Source organism: Peromyscus leucopus, chromosome 15 (genome assembly GCF_004664715.2).
Source record: "Peromyscus leucopus breed LL Stock chromosome 15, UCI_PerLeu_2.1, whole genome shotgun sequence".
NCBI lineage: Eukaryota > Metazoa > Chordata > Mammalia > Rodentia > Cricetidae > Peromyscus > Peromyscus leucopus.
This window is the reverse complement of record NC_051076.1, coordinates 26,176,054-26,193,177: the sequence shown is the minus strand read 5'-3', so window position 1 is coordinate 26,193,177 and position 17,124 is coordinate 26,176,054. Positions and strand designations below refer to the sequence as shown.

General features: G+C 49.5%; 2 protein-coding genes across 2 annotated transcripts in view; both read right to left on the bottom strand.

Moving 5' to 3' along the window:
* Positions 1 to 356: 356 nt before the first annotated feature.
* Casq1 (calsequestrin 1) lies at positions 357 to 10,491 on the bottom strand. Its single transcript, XM_028865574.2, has 11 exons — positions 10,017 to 10,491; positions 8,146 to 8,230; positions 7,060 to 7,160; positions 6,290 to 6,401; positions 5,888 to 5,961; positions 5,415 to 5,545; positions 4,224 to 4,269; positions 3,824 to 3,878; positions 3,511 to 3,611; positions 2,513 to 2,587; positions 357 to 975 (listed from the first exon to the last, which is right to left on the bottom strand). Exons 1-11 carry the CDS (start codon positions 10,293 to 10,295, stop codon positions 817 to 819), a joined length of 1,218 nt encoding a protein of 405 aa, XP_028721407.1. The 5' UTR covers positions 10,296 to 10,491; the 3' UTR covers positions 357 to 816.
* A 3,627-nt stretch (positions 10,492 to 14,118) lies between these two features.
* LOC114690694 (sodium/potassium-transporting ATPase subunit alpha-4) overlaps positions 14,119 to 17,124 on the bottom strand; it is a 37,949-nt gene continuing 34,943 nt past the window's right edge. The window contains exons 22-23 of the mRNA XM_028865573.2: positions 14,723 to 14,814; positions 14,119 to 14,434 (exon numbers count right to left, since the gene is read on the bottom strand). Coding sequence (XP_028721406.1) covers positions 14,406 to 14,434; positions 14,723 to 14,814 — 121 coding nt within the window. The 3' untranslated portion in view covers positions 14,119 to 14,405. The remainder of the gene's footprint in view (positions 14,435 to 14,722; positions 14,815 to 17,124) is intronic.

The following is a 17,124-nucleotide window of genomic DNA, read 5'->3' as shown; positions in this document are numbered from 1 at the left end:
TGTCCAGCAGCAGCATAATGAATTACATATTGCTATGTTATTCTTTAGTTGTTTAGGGTGCTTGTCTTGACTTTTCAGCAAGGCCAGTCAGCTCAAGAGCAGGGACAGGCCTGGCACTGTCTGTTCCTCCAGAGCCCAACAACAGCACTGGACAAACACCATGTGTTCAGAATAGGCTCGTTGACTGGAGGCAGATAAATATCCAGCCTTCCCTGGAATAACTGCCCGGAGAGAGCCCCCACCCCTGCTGATCAGCCCCCTAGCTCACTCCTAACAAGGAACTCACAGTTAAATCTCCCATCCAACGGTCACCTCCCTCCTGCCATGAGGGTGAGACTCCAACAACAGACGCTTGCTCATTCTGCCCCAGATCTCTTTATTAAGGCCTTGTGTTTGACCCAAATACATTAACAAAAGATAGGTGAGATACATCCTTAAACACAGTACCTCCTTCCTCCTGGCCAGGGTCAGGACAGTCAGAAAGGTTTAAGATTTGAAAAGTGGGTGACTGTGTTGATGGGAAGGACAGAGAAGAGAGGGCAAGAGAATCGGAAAGTATGGGGAGTAATAGGAGAGAAACAGATACAGAGAAGGTATAGGATAAGGAGTGAGAAAGATGAAAGCTGGTATCTCAGGAAAAGCTACTCCTTTTCTTGTTAGCGAGGGACACCAGGACCTCAAGCACCCTGTATATAGACCACAGTTGGCCCTATAGTAGAGAATGACCTAGTGTCCCAAGGAGCTCAGGGAAGTGCGTGGACGGTAGGAAGGTACATGTAAAGAGCAAGTGGGGCTGGTAGGTGGTTGCCACAGCAACTAATCATCATCATCGTCGTCATCGTCATCATCGTCGTCGTCATCATCATCATCCTCTGTGTTGATTTCACCCTCCAGCACGTCTTCCAGCCAGTCCTCCAGCTCCTCAGCAGAAGGCAGGTCCTCCTCATTGTCCATCTCCATCCATATGCTGTCCGCCTAGGTGGTGGCACAGGTGTGGAATGGAAGCTCAATTTAATACAGCTCTGGACCTGTCCTCCCACTCGCTGTACATCCGCTGTACAACCCTCCCTTGCCTCTTTCAGTGGCCAGAGGAACTCTCCTGGTGAGGATCGGAGTTAGAATGGTGATGGATAGGAGCGGAAAGACAGGGTGAGCTGGCTAGAGGCCTCCCTTCAGTCCGTCTCCTTTACAGCTGCCATCCAAACTGCTGCAAGCATACATCTCCATCACGTCCGTGATGTGAAAACATGATGGCTACTGACGGCCAGCAGAATCAAGCCAGATGCCAACACCCTGGGATTTTCATAAAATGACCTTTCTAGTAATAGCTTCAGTGATCTTAAACTCTAAAACTCAAACCTGTTACTCACTCTTTTTGCTGGTAGTAGTGTTATTTTTTTTTTTACTTTTTTTTATGATAACGATATGCTTGCTTTTGATGGCGCACACCTTTAATCCCAGCACTTGGGAGGCAGAGGCGGGTCGATCTCTGAGTTTAAGACAAACCTGGTCAGGACAGCCAGGGCTATATATTAAAAACACACACACACACACACACACACACACACACACACACACAAACAAAAAAACAGAAAGCAAACAAACAAAAAAACCTGTCTCAAATGCCCCCCCCCCCCCCCCCCCCCCCCCCCCCCCCCCCGCCAAAAAAAGTGTACTTGCTGTATAGCCTTTGCTGGCCGGCCCCATAGTTTGCTGTTAACCCAGGCTGGCTTTGAACTCTCTGAAGTAAGTACTCCAGCCTTTGCCTCTGCAGTGCTTAGATTACAGTCGTGTACCACCATTGCCTGACTTTGCTTTTGTCCTTGGAGCACTCTCTACCCTCAGTTTGGAGACTCGCATTTGCCCCTTATTGAAATCTTGTACACTACACGATCTCCATTGTAATGCTACTTTCTCTTCAACTCAACTCCGGATCTCTCAAGCAGAACTCACAGCCTTGCTAGCATTTTATTTATATTATAAAAATTTCCAGAGCTGGCCTCACGGTTAATGGGATAATATGCCCATTCCAGTAGACTGAGGACACCATGAAAGCAGAGGCTGCGCTCCTCCATTCAGCTCAACAAATACGTATCTGCTGGAAAAGATAGGCTGCGAAAAGGCAAGTTCTCAATGCCAGTGACCTCGAGGGTGCCACAGAGGGAGTCATTCCTAAGAGAAACTTAACAGAGGACAAAGAAGTTGAACTGGGCTTTGAAGAATGACCACGTGATGCCAGCAAGTGGATGATTCAAATGCTCAGGTCATGCGTTCCCACCGCACAGGTCCAGCCATTAGATCAGAATGTCTCCTGCTCTTGGGCAGTGTTTGCTTCCTAGTTAGCAGCAGTGTGGAAGAGAACTAGCTATACTGAGACGCTGGAGCTCTGTAGAAGGCCATACCACCCTAACTACACCCCGTCTCATCTGATCATGGAAGCAAGGTTGAGCCTGGTTAGTACTTGGGTGGAAGATGATCTGGGCATAGCCAGGGACGAGGAAAGGAAACTCACATCTGTAACATTGACAACTCCTATTTGTGGAGCTGACAAGTCGATGTCAAACGTCTTCTCCCAGTACGGAACCAGCTGTGGAGAGAACCAAATACATCAACTCAACAGAGGGTAGGAGTACGCAAGTCCATCCGAGGATGAGAGCTGGGCCAGGGATAAAAGGAGGCAGGATGAACTGGCAATGAATGGAGGGCAGCCTAACCATGGACCCACAAGCTTGTAGGGAAAGCTAATCAGTGAAAGAGTAGAAACCTCCAGGCAGAAAGACGAGGAAGGCAGTTTCTCCCTTGGGAGGAGAAGTAGAACAGAAACCCTGCTTTGTTCCTGGGTCTGCTGACGATTGGCTGTGTACCTTCGGGCAACTCACTTCTCTCTGCAGAGCCCTTAGTTCCTACATCTCTCGTTTGTTAAGATTCATTTCTCTTATTTTTACTCATACGTGTTTGTATGAGTGTTTGCCTTGTGTGTACATACCTTCAGAAGAGGTATGGATCCCCTGTAGCTGAACAATCACCATACATGGGTGCTGAGAACTGAACTCAGGTCCTCTAGATGAGCAGTGCCTGCTCTAACCTCTGAGCCATCTCTCCAGCCCACTTCCTACACGTGTTAACATAAGCACTTTTTCCTGGCAATCATCAGTATTCTCTCACATTCCTGCTTGCTCATTTAACAATAAATGTTTTATGTTAGGGGGTTCCCATGTGTTGTGTTGTATCCAGCTGCTCACCAGAGTACTGTTTTTCAGCTCTGGTACCTAATTACCTGTCCCCGTCTGATCTGGGAATCACATATTATGTCCCATGCAATTCACTTCTCATCCCCGTTCCCCTTGCTCAGGATGCCCTCTGTGTCTACATCGCTCATGAGCATGCAGCAGGCGTAACTTTCTGGGTTCCCAAGTAGGATAGGATAGGATAGGAATTTTGAAACAAAAAAGTTGTCTCAGGCCAAGTCCCCACATTAGGATCCCAGTGCTTGAGAAGAGGGCCTCTTACCAGCGGGAAGTCATCAGGGTCAATCCAGATGATACTAAGGTCAGGGTTTTCGGTGTTGTCTTGGGCCACAGCCTTGAGAGTCTCTAAGAACTCGTAACCATCTTGGAAGGAGCAGAATCGAGAACAGTGAGGTGGAGCAGAAAGGAAAGGGAGACTGGAATCCAGGCCTGTCTCCTCGCTTCCTACACTAATACATTTCAAGCCCCAGGCTGCTTGTGAACTCCCGGGAATGCCTTCCCTGTGGGCTTGTGATGCAACAAATACACCACCCACCCCTGGCTTCCCCCAGGCCACCCCAGTGTTCCTTCCTCACCAGGATCAGCTTCCTCTGCAAAGGCCACAATGTGGATTCCATCCAGATCATCCTCCTGTTGGAGGGTGAGGAGAGGAGCAGGGTTAGAGCTGGAGGAGACCTTACTCTGCTCCTGGCCAGCCCCTTGATGTTGCTTGAGTCCGAATCACGGAATGCCAGCTTGTATTTTCGTGGTTGTGACTCTTTTCTGAGCGATACCCTTTCAACTCTGGGAATCCCTTTACCCTCAGAGTTTGAAACTGCCTTGTCATTCACTTATGCCTGTCATCTGAGATGTGTTCTTCAGCACAAAAACCTTGACTGAGATACTGCTCCCCCACCCCCAACAAGGAAGAGCAGGGAGAGCCGTCTCTAAGGTCCTGGTCCTTTCTAAGCACCAGGTCCTGGGAGAGGTACTCACCCAGGTCTCATACATACTCTCAGGCTTCAGTTTCCTCAGAGTCGATCTGGAAGAGAGACCGAGGGTCCCTACTCAGTGGGTGAGAAGAACATCTCCCTCCAAAAGGTCCCCAGAGCTGAAGCCACCTCTGGGTCAGGCCTAGGGCATAGGCAGCTTGTATCCCAGAACAAAGCCAGCTAGCAAATCTAAGCTCTGGGCATCAGGCCTGGGTCATTTCATGGCTGCTAAACAATGGTTAGTGGGAAGGGAATGGCTGGGAATGGCTGGAAGAGAGACTTTGTGGGGGAAAAGTAAGAACTGGCTACCAGGGTAGTCATTTATTTTTTTCTTTCACTCATTCAATAGAATTACATGCCTAATGTGTGCCAGCCCCTGGGTTCACTTCCTGGTGCCGGGAGTGGGGAGGGGCTGAGATACTCTGTAAGTACTGAGTTAGGTATTGGCTAGAGTTAAACTATGCACACACGGCTTGCCCCAGTGAAAGAGGCCAGAATCCAGTGGGAGAGAGTAAGTGGTATTTGGACTGAGGAGTGGGCACTTCTAGCTGTGGAATCACGTGAAGGGAGAGAATGACGTGTGAGTGTAGGGCAGGGTTGCTCAGCGCCGCCGACACTGTAGGATGATTAATAGGATCTCTGACTTCTAATTACTGAATACCAGCAACACTCCTCACGGCCAAAAGTGTCCTGGAAACATTGCCTAACAGCCACTGGGCGGCAAAATTCTTGCCGCTCTACCTCTGTTGACAGCTGCTAGTGTCACAGATGAGCAAAGGTTTGGGGCTGAGTGAAGGCTTAAATCCCAGTTCTGACTCTTCTTCCCCTTGACACCTCTTTCACTGAGGATGGTAAAAATTAAATTTAACAACGGAGAGAAGGTGCCTTATAAGCCCCTGGTCAGAACACAGGCGCTCACTACTCCTTTGTTGACAAATTACTTAAATCATAATCAGCCCAATACACATTTCCAGAGGACTTTCTCTGTATAGGGCTCAGAGCTAAGTTCTGGGGTACAAAATATAATGCAGAGCTACTAGTGTATCAGTGAGCACCAACGCCCCCGGAAGTGTATTCATCTCCAGCGGAGGCCGTCTTCCAGGTGGGCTTAAGTTCCCCAGCCCACCTCACAGACTGGTTGGGGTTCTAGCCCCAGGAGGAACCTGCCTCCCTAAGAGGGTTGCTCGGTCCTCACCTCCTGTGCTCCTCCACGAAGTTGACAATCTCCTCTTCACTGTTGGGTTTGTCTGGGATGGTCACAGGCTCGTCCATGAAAGCCTCATAGAAATCAATCTCATTCATCTTCAGGGTCAGCTTCTTTGCCACCTTTGAGGAAGCAAACAAGAGTTGTGGAGTAGGAGATGCAGGGTCAGAGTGAGAACCAGCATAAAGGGGGAACAAACTGCAGAAAAGGAGTCAGAAAATGTGGGTCTGTGTCACTACCACAGTGGCACTGGGGGGGTGTCTTCTCTGGGTTAATTTACCACGACAAAGGTGGGTTAGACAATCCAGTGCCCCTCTTCAAGTCTATAGGAGAAGGAAGGGATGAGTTTGGGGTGGAGAGTACCAGCATGTAGAATGGGACCAAGACCCCATCAATTTTGAGAGAGAAGCCTGAAGGTAACTTAAGAGTGTAGGGGGACCCAGTATGGCTACAGGGAAGAGAACCTTGCTGTCGAAGGTAGCGAAGAAAGGGATGTAGGGATGAAACTCTTCAGCTGCATCTTCATAGGCTTTGTAATCTGAAGGGGAAGAAGGGATAGTCATTCTCAGGATCTGCCGCCAGAGAATCATCCCCTTGGCTTCTCTGCAGATCTTTCTTGACATGTGGGTCACAGAACCAGACCCATCCCCTCTAACCTCCAGTTCTGTGAGAATAAAATACAATAGAATTGTAGAGGAAGTGGTGGAATGTGGGGTGGGGGTGTTTGGGAATGCCTCAGAGTACAGGGAGATAGGACAGATGAAGGAGCCGACCATCAGAAGGAAAGAGAGGGACAGGACTTTCAGAGCCAAAGAAGGCAGGTGGCCTGCAGGGTCAGAGAGGGGAGCGGTGGAGCTGTTACCCACGCTCTGAGTCTTTGCTCTTGAAGTAGCCAATGAGTTTGATCTCATCCTCAATATTCTCAAATGCCTGCAGCTCCCGTTCACCTTCAATCAATTCCACAGGGTCTTCCAAGACCTGGAAGAACAAGACCATTGAGGAGACCATTTCTGTCCTCACTGATAGGATCCAAAGAGGCATCTAGGGGAAAGACAAGGGACTAGAAGAGGAGCCAGATGTTGGTAGAGGGTGGCTATGTGGCCCGTGTGTTGTACACTGCTAGTGGTATATGTGTGTGGTCTAGGTGCTGTGCAATGTGTGTGATGTGTATGTTCTGTATCTTCTGTTTGGCATGGGATATATGTTTGTGATATGTTGCTGTATGTGTATGTGTGGTTTATTTATGGGTCTGATGTGCCTGGTCTATGTCTGATATAAATTGTATATGTTGCATGTTATGTGTGATGTATGTGTGTTGTGTGTCATATATGCTGCATATGAGTGTGCATTGGATGTATGTTGTGTGTTTGGTATATGTGGTACATATATATGATGTGTGTTATATGTTGTTTGAGCATTTATGCATGGTATGTGTCTCTTGTGTGCACTGTGTCTGATCTATGTGATATGTATGTGATATCTACTGTATGTTGCATGTGGTATGTATGCAGCCTATGTAGTATATGTGTGTGGGGTTTGCGGTGTCTATGGTATGTGTGTGTAGGGTGTAGGGTAGATTAGTAGGGACAAAGAGGCATTGGAAATGTCAAGGCTGCCAGGCTCAGTGAACCCTTACGTCAAGCAGAAATTCCACCAGAGTGTCCGCAGAAAATTCACCATCATACTCGATGACTTCATCTCCTTTAAACACGTAAACACTGTCCTCTTCAGTTAGTCCTAAGGAACGCATGGGAGGTGAGCGATGACCCCAGCCTTCCCTGAGTCTAACTTCTGGTTACAACCCACTTGATAAACCAGGGGACTCATCCTCCTCCACCTCTCCATTTCTCTCCCCCACCCATCTTCAACAATCCCTTAAACCCGGCGTCATTCCCATGTCCATGTCTCTGACTCTCCTTCAGGAGCTAGCCTCACAGCTGAGGAGGCGAGGAGTAGGGTAGGGGGGAGCAGGTGGGGCCTGAGGGGAGGAAACCGGAAAGATTCGGATTCTAGCAACATGGCTCCCTTGCTCTGCCTAGACAGACAGGGGCGAATATTCCTGCCAGCAGCGTCTCTAACTACTACCGTCCAGATGACTTGTTGCTGCTACCCTTCCCCCACCCACATCCGGTGTCCAGCCTGTGCTGCCGCCTGGTGGCGGGTGATGTAACATCTGGGCTTTGCTAAGAGGGGGGAGGGGGAGGGAAAGGAAGGGGGAGGGAATGGGGGAGGAGCTGAAAAAGGACTTTGCAGAAGGTCTCTCCCGCTACACCTGTATTCCTTGATTTTCCCTTTCCTTCCAACACTAGCCGTGTGTGTGTGTGTGTGTGTGTGTGTGTGTGTGTGTGTGTGTGTTTAAATTATTTAGGTTACTTTACAAAGCAAAGTATCTACATCCTTTTTTTTTGTTTGTTTCACTATGTGACCCAGGAGGCTTTGAGCCCACAATACCGCTGTCCCATCCTCCCAAGTATGGCAAGAATGAGCCACCATGCCCATCCTCAGCCATTTTCTAGATAAGCATAAAGAAGGCCACCACCCCACCCCACTCCATCTCATTCTGGGATTGGAGCGTGCATAGGTCTCTATACAGAATAGCCCCTGATCTCAGACTCCCCTCCCTGCTTCAGAATAGATACGGTAGAAAAGCTCCTGAGCCCCTCGGTCCCCCCAAGCCCTCCACCTGGGCCTCTCTGGTCTTGCCCCTCCTCCCCTCCCTTACCCAGTTTCTTGGCCACAGCCGCATCCTTCTCAGAGTCCACCAGGCCGAAGCCAACACCCTTGTCTTCTAGGACTTGGGCTGCTAACTGGAAGAAGGAGTCAGAATTAAAATTATCCCCTAGAATTCTTATTAACCCCTTCCCCATGTAATGCTTTCCCATCATCAGGACAACTGAGAGACAGGAAGCTCAAACATTGACCTTGATCATTTGTTAAGATCGAGACTATTCCCAGACACCCTATAATCCTAGCCTGTCTTTGATTCAACTTTTTTTTTTGTTTTTTTAATGAACATTTGTGTTTTGCCTGCATGTATGTCTGTGTGAGGGTGTCGGGTCCCTTGGATCTGGAGTTACAGTTGTGAGCTGCCATGTGGGTGCTGGGAATTGAACCCGGAGCCTTTAGAAGAGCGGTCAGTGCTCTTAACCATGGAGCCATCTCTCCAGCCCTTTGATTCAGCTTTTAAAGAGATCCTGCCTGTTTACTGCTCATTGCAATGTTCCCAAGGGAAGCCGAGGAGTCTCACCTTCCACGAAAGGCTGGGTGGGCCCTGCCTTCCATCCTAATCAGAGGCCAAACTCAGCCTAGGGGGATGTGGGATCCTCAAGTAACTCCCAAAGTGAGAACAGTGGAGGATGGGGCAGGGGGAGGTGGCCATGCTGTGGAGGGCTGGGAAAGGCCAGACAGTGAAGAGGTCACCATTCATCACCCCTGGAGGAGAGCTACTGGCAGAAACTAAGCAGCGCTCCTCTTCCAGGCCGGTCTCCTCCTCCCTGCAGCACTGCAGCATCTAGCCGGTCACACAGGCTGGTCACCATCCCACAAGCCTCCCCACCCAGCAATCCACGGGCATACTTTGCAGCAGGACCTCATCACCCAGCACTGCAGCACACTGATTCTTAGGGGAACAGAAGGGCGGGTGGCAGGTGGATGGCAGAGGCTACTGAGCACTCAGGATAAAAATACTTGGCTCATTAATCAGACAGCGGTTTCCAGAGCCCGGACAGGGCTCACAGAAATGCAAGCCTGGGGCCTGGTGTCTTACACGGAAATATTCCAAGCTCTATACAAAGTGGGGCCTCTCTGTATCACCCAGCCAGAGCAGGGCCCGGGGAAGTTCAGACAGGGAAACACAGACATATCCCAGCTCCCTTCAGGATGTGTGTGGCCATGCATCCCAATCATAAAGCTTCCTTCCTCCTTGTTTTTTTTTTTGTATTAATCGTCTCTACTGTGGGTAAAGTCAGATTGGGGGGAAAAGAAACCTCTTCTCTGAGAGGAAAGATGGGGAAAGCATGCTGAAGCCTTCTTCAGCCATAAGGATGTTCTAGTGAGGGCTTTTGTTTGACCCAGTAGGGACAAAAGAGGAATTGGAGGAGGCAGAGGGACTGGGCTGGGAGGCCGGTGGGAGGCCTCTCGAAGATATTTAACTATGTAGTCACATAACTATATAGTCATTTAACTAGTCAGTTATAGGTAAATACAATATCAATCATGTTTATATTCCTGCTGTTTGGGTATTGGAGTACAGCCCCAAGAGTTTGAGAGGAGCATATTTCGCCTAGGAGAATATATTGGTGGTATGGGAATGCAATGCATAGTACTGCACACAGCACCTCCCCTCCATCCCAGCCAAACCTAGTACCCCTGCCTCCTCCTACAGTACAGAGCGGGCAGACCCCTACAGCTCCTGTACCAAAAGGCTAGGACCTTGGTCCCTGAGTCTCTTTCTTTTGGCTAAGGCCGCATTCCCAGTCATGCTCTCTGTGAGGACAGAGACCCTGTGATGCTCTTACCCCAGCCGCCACCCTCAGACATGGGGCTCACAGAGGGCACTGGGCACGCTCTTCAGGCCTGTTCTCCTCTACTCACCTCCAGGATTAGCTCCTCCATCTCAAATTGTCTTTGGGAGGCCTTGTCGTCCTCGGGGGGCTCATGGTAGAGGAGGGCCAGCACCTCATACTTCTTGAACACATTCTTGTAGTTCTTTGCATTCACATTGATCACACGGTCCACACCATCGTATTCAGGGAAGTCCAGCCCTTCCTCCCCCTGGACCCCTGACTTGGGTGTCCCTAGCACCAGTACAAACAGCAGTGCTAGCCGCAGTTTGGCCGCTGCCCTGGCCCCCATCCTGTCGGTAGCTCTCATGGAGGTAGTGGGATCTGGGTCTGCCCTCCTGGTTCAGAGGAGGTTTAGCTGGGCTAGGCAGGCACCCCTGGATACAGAATCCTGAGTTAGGGGCTCCAGGTGGGGGCGGGGTAGGGAGTGGGCCAGAGCAGTGGACAGAGGACACTGCTGGGTCCCGGAGACACTGCCGATAGAGCCAAGTGAAAAAGGGTCAGGAGGAGGGGCAGGGGCAGGGGCAGGGGCGGGCAGGGAACCGGAGCTGCCCCTTGAAACTGGCACCCCTCCGTCCCCACCTGGTCCTGTCTAAATATGTCTCTGTGGTTGGCAGGAGAGATGGATAACCTTCTGAGGCCAGGACAGCTCCATGAGAGCCTGAATCCTCCCGCCTCCTAAACCTCTTCCCAAGGCTCCCAACAGCTTCTTCCTTCCCCCTCCCCCAGTGTCCAGGGCTCCTCAGCCCCTGGCCCCATGCGGGCCTAAGAGCTCATCGCCATATTAAGAAAGAGAGATGCCGGATCTAAAAATAAGATCAGATGAGTTAGGGGTAAGTGAAGCCGGGGCTGAAGGAGGGGAGGTGTAGGGGTAACCGGGGATCCCAGGGTAGGACAAGGCTAATCAGAAAGAAATGTAGGTGAAGAGGAGGATGTAGTTTGGGTCAGAGGCTAAACTGAAAATACAGAATGAAATGGAGGAGGGGAAACGTGGTATTTCTTCTGACTGGTAAAATCTGGCGATCGTCTGTAGGTAAAGTCTATTTCTTTGATCTTACGGAGGAGAGGGGGGCCATAAAAGTGCATTCCAGGCTCCAGGAAAGAAACCCCCTGCAGTTCCCTTTAAAGAATGTGGACCAAGGATGAGATCATTCTCTGAATAAAAGATGGAGTGGAGTCCAAGACCAGAGACCTGGCTTAGCTCCAGTCTGTTTCCTTTGCCTCACTCAACAGTCCTAACTCAGGAATGCAGGGGAAGGACAGGGCTGGCCCATAATCCATCCTGTAGGGATGTGGACCTGGGCTTTCTCTGTGTGTGAGGACCACTTTGAGGAAGGGACTGCTGCTTGGCTGCTTCCTCTGAATGTTCTCTGCCCTGATCCTGTGGGACTCCGTTTCTAGGACATAGTGGGCTGAGAGGATTCCCCAGGTTGCATGATTCTAAAGAGAGCTAATAGCTACTATTTATTCCTATGTCTTTGATAAAGCGCAGATGATCCAGTATAAACATGGGAGAAATTACCATGAGGTAAACAGGAAGAGGTGGGCCCTGTGCCCTTACCCAAGGCCGTGGATTAATTCTGTGAATCTGAGACCCAAAGCAGAGCTGGAGGTGTGAAAGCTGTAATTTCAGGCTCTAGCTTGGAGGTGAAGAGTTGAATTTAGCTTTAAGTGTCCGGCAAGACCCCTTTTATAGTCTTCTAGGGCTCATACTATATAGGTAAACTGAGGCTCGAGGGGGATCATGGAGAAGTCACATTAAAGTCAGCCTTCCTTGTCCCCTGTGCACGGTATTTCTCGTTCTAGAAGGATAGTGTCTGTTTTGCATCTAAGGTAGAAACATGGAGTTTCATTAGCTGCATAACTTCTTCCGTTGCCATGGGGCAGACCTTATGCAGCTAACTTAACATTCTTAAGAACACAGCAGGAGTGGGTACAAGAGGGACAGCTGTCCCTGGAGCAGGAGAGGCCAGAGACAGCCCAAGCATGGCCCTGGTGTTGGGGAGATCCCAGAATCCTGTCTCTTGATCTCCCAGGAGAGTGCCTGATGTGCCAGGCAGAGCTTAGGACCCTGGCTGCAAAGGCCACCCAGGAGGGATGGGCAGAACCTGTTCATGAGGAGATCCAGCCTTGGTGTCTTGTCTCTGCAGGGTTCTAGGGAGAGGTAAATGCCTGAACAGACAACGGAGAACTCGATTTCTTCCATCATGAGTTGGATTTTTGGAACGAGACAGGACTCCATGGTGATCCTGGCCCCCTCAGCTCCTCCTATGCGGCCACCACTCGCCACTGGTGGCGGCCCTGTCTGGCTCCATTTCCACCTTTCACCTCTTCAGCTCCTATGTCACTTCTCTAAGCCTCCTCTCTCTGTGCTTCACTCGACTGTCTACTCAGCCCCCTTCCTTCCAGGCTCCCCTGCGTGCAGGCCCTTGGATGTAACACGCCTCAGCCACCCGTATCAAATGACCCTGAATTGGGGCGTCAGTATTTTTAACCCACCAGACACTCAAAGTTCCTCACTACTGAAACTTGAGGAGCTGGTCCCTCCGCCTCCCCCTCCCCATCTCGCTCGCATACCTCCCCACCCCTGCTTCCCTCTTCCAGGGTCTGTTTCAGCCCTGTCAGCAGCCAGGGTGGACCCCAGACCGATATAGCTCTGTCCCCAGGAGACCTTGTGCTGGAAGAGGAAAGGAGTGGAAAGAAAACCTCTGAGCAAGGGGCCAGACACAGAGAAAGGGGGCCCGGCTACACCCTCCAATGGGAAGGGTTTTCGTTTTGTTTTCTGCCAGCATGCGGTAGAGCTCATGCTCTAGATCCATACTCCTCTACCGTTATCCTATTTATTTATTTATTTATTTATTTATATTTATTTATTTATTTATTTATTTATTTATTTATTTAGTTTTGCTTGTGACCGTGTTTGGTCCCAGTGACCACTGTAAGACGAGTTGGAAAAGTGGTTAGTGGTAGGAGTTCCTGACTGAGACTCCAGTTCTTCTACGAGACAGAGTGGAGTGGCGGGACTAGAGAGAGCGCTGGGAACTGATGGTGGGCCCGGCCCTCGTCGGGAAGCCAGGAGGTGTGCAGGCTGCACACACATGTGTTGCATTTGTGGTCTTCAGCATTCCTCTGTATCACTGGGGCAGGGAGCTCTAAAAGGGACCTGAGAATGAACTGTCAAAGCGCAAAGCAGAGGTGCCCACTGAGCAGAAACGAGTGCCTAAAGGGGAAGACAAGGCGGGGAGGAACCTAGGCAGGAGGGTGGGTAGGAGCAAGGCTCCTTGCACCTTTTCACTAAGATCAGACCAGCAAAGCTCGGGTCCAGGGCTCAGGGTGTAGCTCAGCGATACAGTATTTGCCCAGCATGCATATAGCCTGTCTCAAGGTTATACCAGAGAGAAGAGGCTAAAGAATGGGATAGGATAGAGATGGCCTGATGACAGGACTAATGGGCAGGGACCACCAGTCTACCCTAGAGGAGGGACACCCCCCCCCTCCCCAGTGACCATTCCCAAGTCATTGAACCTTGCTGGACCTGATATTGTTAGATCTCTTTTAGAGCAACGTCTATATGGCCTGTAGTCTGGTCTCAGGAAATCCAAGTCAGAGTCTAGATTATTTGGCCCCATAAGTCCCAAATGTGGGTACAGATATGGGTGCTAAGATACCTCTACAAGATGTAGCTCTAAAAAAAAAAAAAAATGTAGCTCAGCTGGTCTTCTCTCATCTCCTTTTCATTAGCTGGTTCTAGCTAGACTTTGGGGGAATCTTCTTGTCCCTTACACTGACAGGACATCAGAGATTGATCTTAAAATGGGAAATACCCTTCAGCAACACATACGCTTAATCTTCTGTTTTTAAAGGCAGGATCTCACTGTGTAGCCCTGCCTGGCCTGGAATTCGTCATGTATACAGGTGGCCTCAAATTCACAGAGATCCACCTGCCTCTACCCTCCAAGTGCTGGTATTAAGGGTATGTGCCACCACATCCAGCCGCAGATGCTTCATTCTAGTACCTTCTCAGCCTCTTCTCAGGTCCCTGGAGGTCTCCCTTGCCCAGTTACAACGTAGGTGTAGGAAGGGAGCTTTATAGCACCCTCTGTTCCCCCCAAACCAGACTTCTACACACCGAGTTAGGTGAGGGTTGTTCCAAACATTTACTCTCTAGACTGTCTATTGGATGTAACAAGACTGTGCACCTCCTCGCCGGGTTCCAGGCAGAGCAGGCTGGGCTTCCCCACCCCAGCCCATCTCCTACCAGATGCTCTTGGTCCAGCCCCAGGGATGTTGGTCTGTCTCATCCAGAGTAAATCCAACCCAGTGTCTCTGCCCCCCGCTCAGCTTTATCTTAGATGTCATGTCACACTTAGTCTCAGCTTTTGTGAGACCAATGTCATGTGAAGAGCTTCCTCTGCTGCCTTTAGTAGTACGTCTCCTTCTCCAGCCATCCTGTGGAGAAGAGACAACGTGGACTGAGGGGGGTCATCAGGAGAGGGTGTGCAGAAGAGCTCAGCAGAAGGGCAGGTAAGGGGCAGGTGGAAAGCCTGCCTCATGGAGCAAGGCCCTGGAGCACTGGGAGGACCACGTGGAGTCCGGAGTAGAGGACAAGGGTCCAGGAAGAGCAAAGGACAGACAGTGAGGTAAAGAAAGCCAGTGGGCCTGGAGGAGCCAGATGGGATGGGACAGCTCTCTAGAGTGTTCTTGACCACTTCAGAGTGAGGTCCAGGGCAGCCTTACCGCCAGGCCGTCGACGGATGATGAGTTTTCTGAATTCGTCATAGATGAAGATGAGAATGCTGTAGGGAATGGCGCAGAACCACCAGTTTATCCTGCGGAGAGCAAGCGCTGGTCAGTGGGGCTGAAGATACAGGGGCCAGAGAAGGGTAAGCAGCAATGGTACATGGCAACTCTGGAGACGGAGCTGGGTGCTGGAGACGGGGAGATGAACGGAGACACAGTAGGTGCTCCCTTTGAGGAGGTCAGAGCCTGAGTGCTAAGGGATTGAGGGTGGAGAGGAGGAGAGACACAAGACAAATCTAAAATGCCAATGGCAATATGGTAAATGTCATGTCCAGAGTTAAACGCAGCATTTATAGAGATTGCCAGCTGACTTCCACGAGCTGATGACAGAGTCCCTTCTTTCCCCTTGCTGCTTTCTCTTGCAATTATGGAAGGGAATATATACCCTTATTTATGTGTGTTTATATGTACTCTCATGTTGCCAAGTAGACTCTCTTTCCCCCTTTTGAGCCCTTTCTATAATTAGGGACCAGGAAGATGGACTCAAGGAGTTTTATACCCCTGAGTGGCAGAGAACCGGGCATAAATCACCAACACCGTTCAACAGCGCTACAGTGCAAGGGTGGGGAGGTGGGCGGAGATAACGGCTCAGCGGACGAAGGGCTTGCTGCCCAAGCCTGGTTACCTGTGTTCGGATCCCTAGATCTCATGCAAAACCCAGACGCAGTAACACAAGCCTCTGTAATCCCCTAGTGGGAAATGGGAGGCAGAGGCTGGAGAATCTCCAGTAGCAAGTAGACCAGCTAGCCTGGTGCATGCAGCAGCGAACAACGGAGAGACTCTTGTCTCTAACAAGGTGGAAGGTGAAGACTGACCCCGGAAGTTGTCCTCTGACCTCCTCATGTATACTGTGGCACATGTACGCCTGCACTCGTATAGGAACACACGGCATATGCACACACAGCCGCACACACTGAGAGAAAAGGAAGAGAAAACGATAACGCAAACCACCTGTGAAATTTAAAGTTTTCTAGTGCCCATATTAAGATAAGTGAACCATTGCTGGGCGGCGGCGCACGCCTTTAATCCCAGCACTCGGGAGGCAGAGTCAGGCGGATCTCTGTGAGTTCGAGGCCAGCCTGGGCTACCAAGTGAGTCCCAGGAAAGGCGAAAAGCTACACAGAGAAACCCTGTCTCTGAAAACAAAAACAAAAAACAAAAAACCAAAAAACCAAAAAAACAAGTGAACCACAAGAAATTTTAATACTCTTATTTAACTCAATATATCCAAAATATCATTTCAACATGTATGTAATCAATACAAACATTATTTTGTTCTGTTTTGTTTTAAGGGACAGTCTTTCTACATGACTCAAGCAGCCTTCAAACTTGGGATCCTCCTGCCTCAGCCTTTGAGTGCCGAGAGACAGGCATACACCCCCATGCCAATCAATGTAAGCATTACTAATGAGAATTTACGTTTTTCTTTTAATACTAAATCTTGGAAATCTGGTGGGTATCCTGTTCTGCTCACCTATCTTAACTCAGCTGCTACATTGTCTCTACTACCCCTCTCTGCAGGATCTCATCACCCAGACTGGTCTTGAACTTGCTGTGTAGCCAAGCATGCCCCTAAACTGATCCTTCTGGTTCCATCTCTTAAGTACTAGGATCACAGGCATACACCATGTCCAGGTTTGGGATATGTAATTTTCAATGGCTAAAAGAAAATACAGTCCAAAAGAATAAAATTTTATTTTATTTCCTTTTTAATTTTTTTAAAGGGTCTTATGGCTGGGCGATGGTGGTGGTGCACACCTTTAATCCCAGCACTCAGGAGGCAGAGCCAGGCAGATCTCTGTGAGTTCGAGGCCAGCCTGGTCTATAGAGTGAGATCCAGGACAGGCACCAAAACAACACCAAGAAACCCTGTCTTGAAAAAAAACAAAAACAAAAAAACTAACAAAAAAAAAAAGGGGGGGGGGTCTTATGTTGCCAGGGTTGCCTCAAATTCATGATTCTCCCACTTCAGTCTTCTGCATTGCTGAGACTGTAGATTATAGCGCCCAAATTGTGTTTATAGACATATTTAAGGTTGCTTTAGTTTGCAACTTTAAGCAAGTTAAAATTACAAACATATTTTCATGCTCATTAGCCCACATTTAAGAGCTTAGCAGTCACGTATGGGCAGTGGCTACCACATTGGACAGTACAGACGTGCTACACACGTCACAAATATGAACATTAATATACAAACACCTTTCCATTTATTGAACAACATTTATATGTATACCCTGAATCTGTGTAAGGTATTGGGAAAACAAAAAAAGATTACATGATGGTGTTTTAGCTCGAGGAGGTCAGAGAGGTCAGAGAAAAGAGACGAATGGGCACACAAA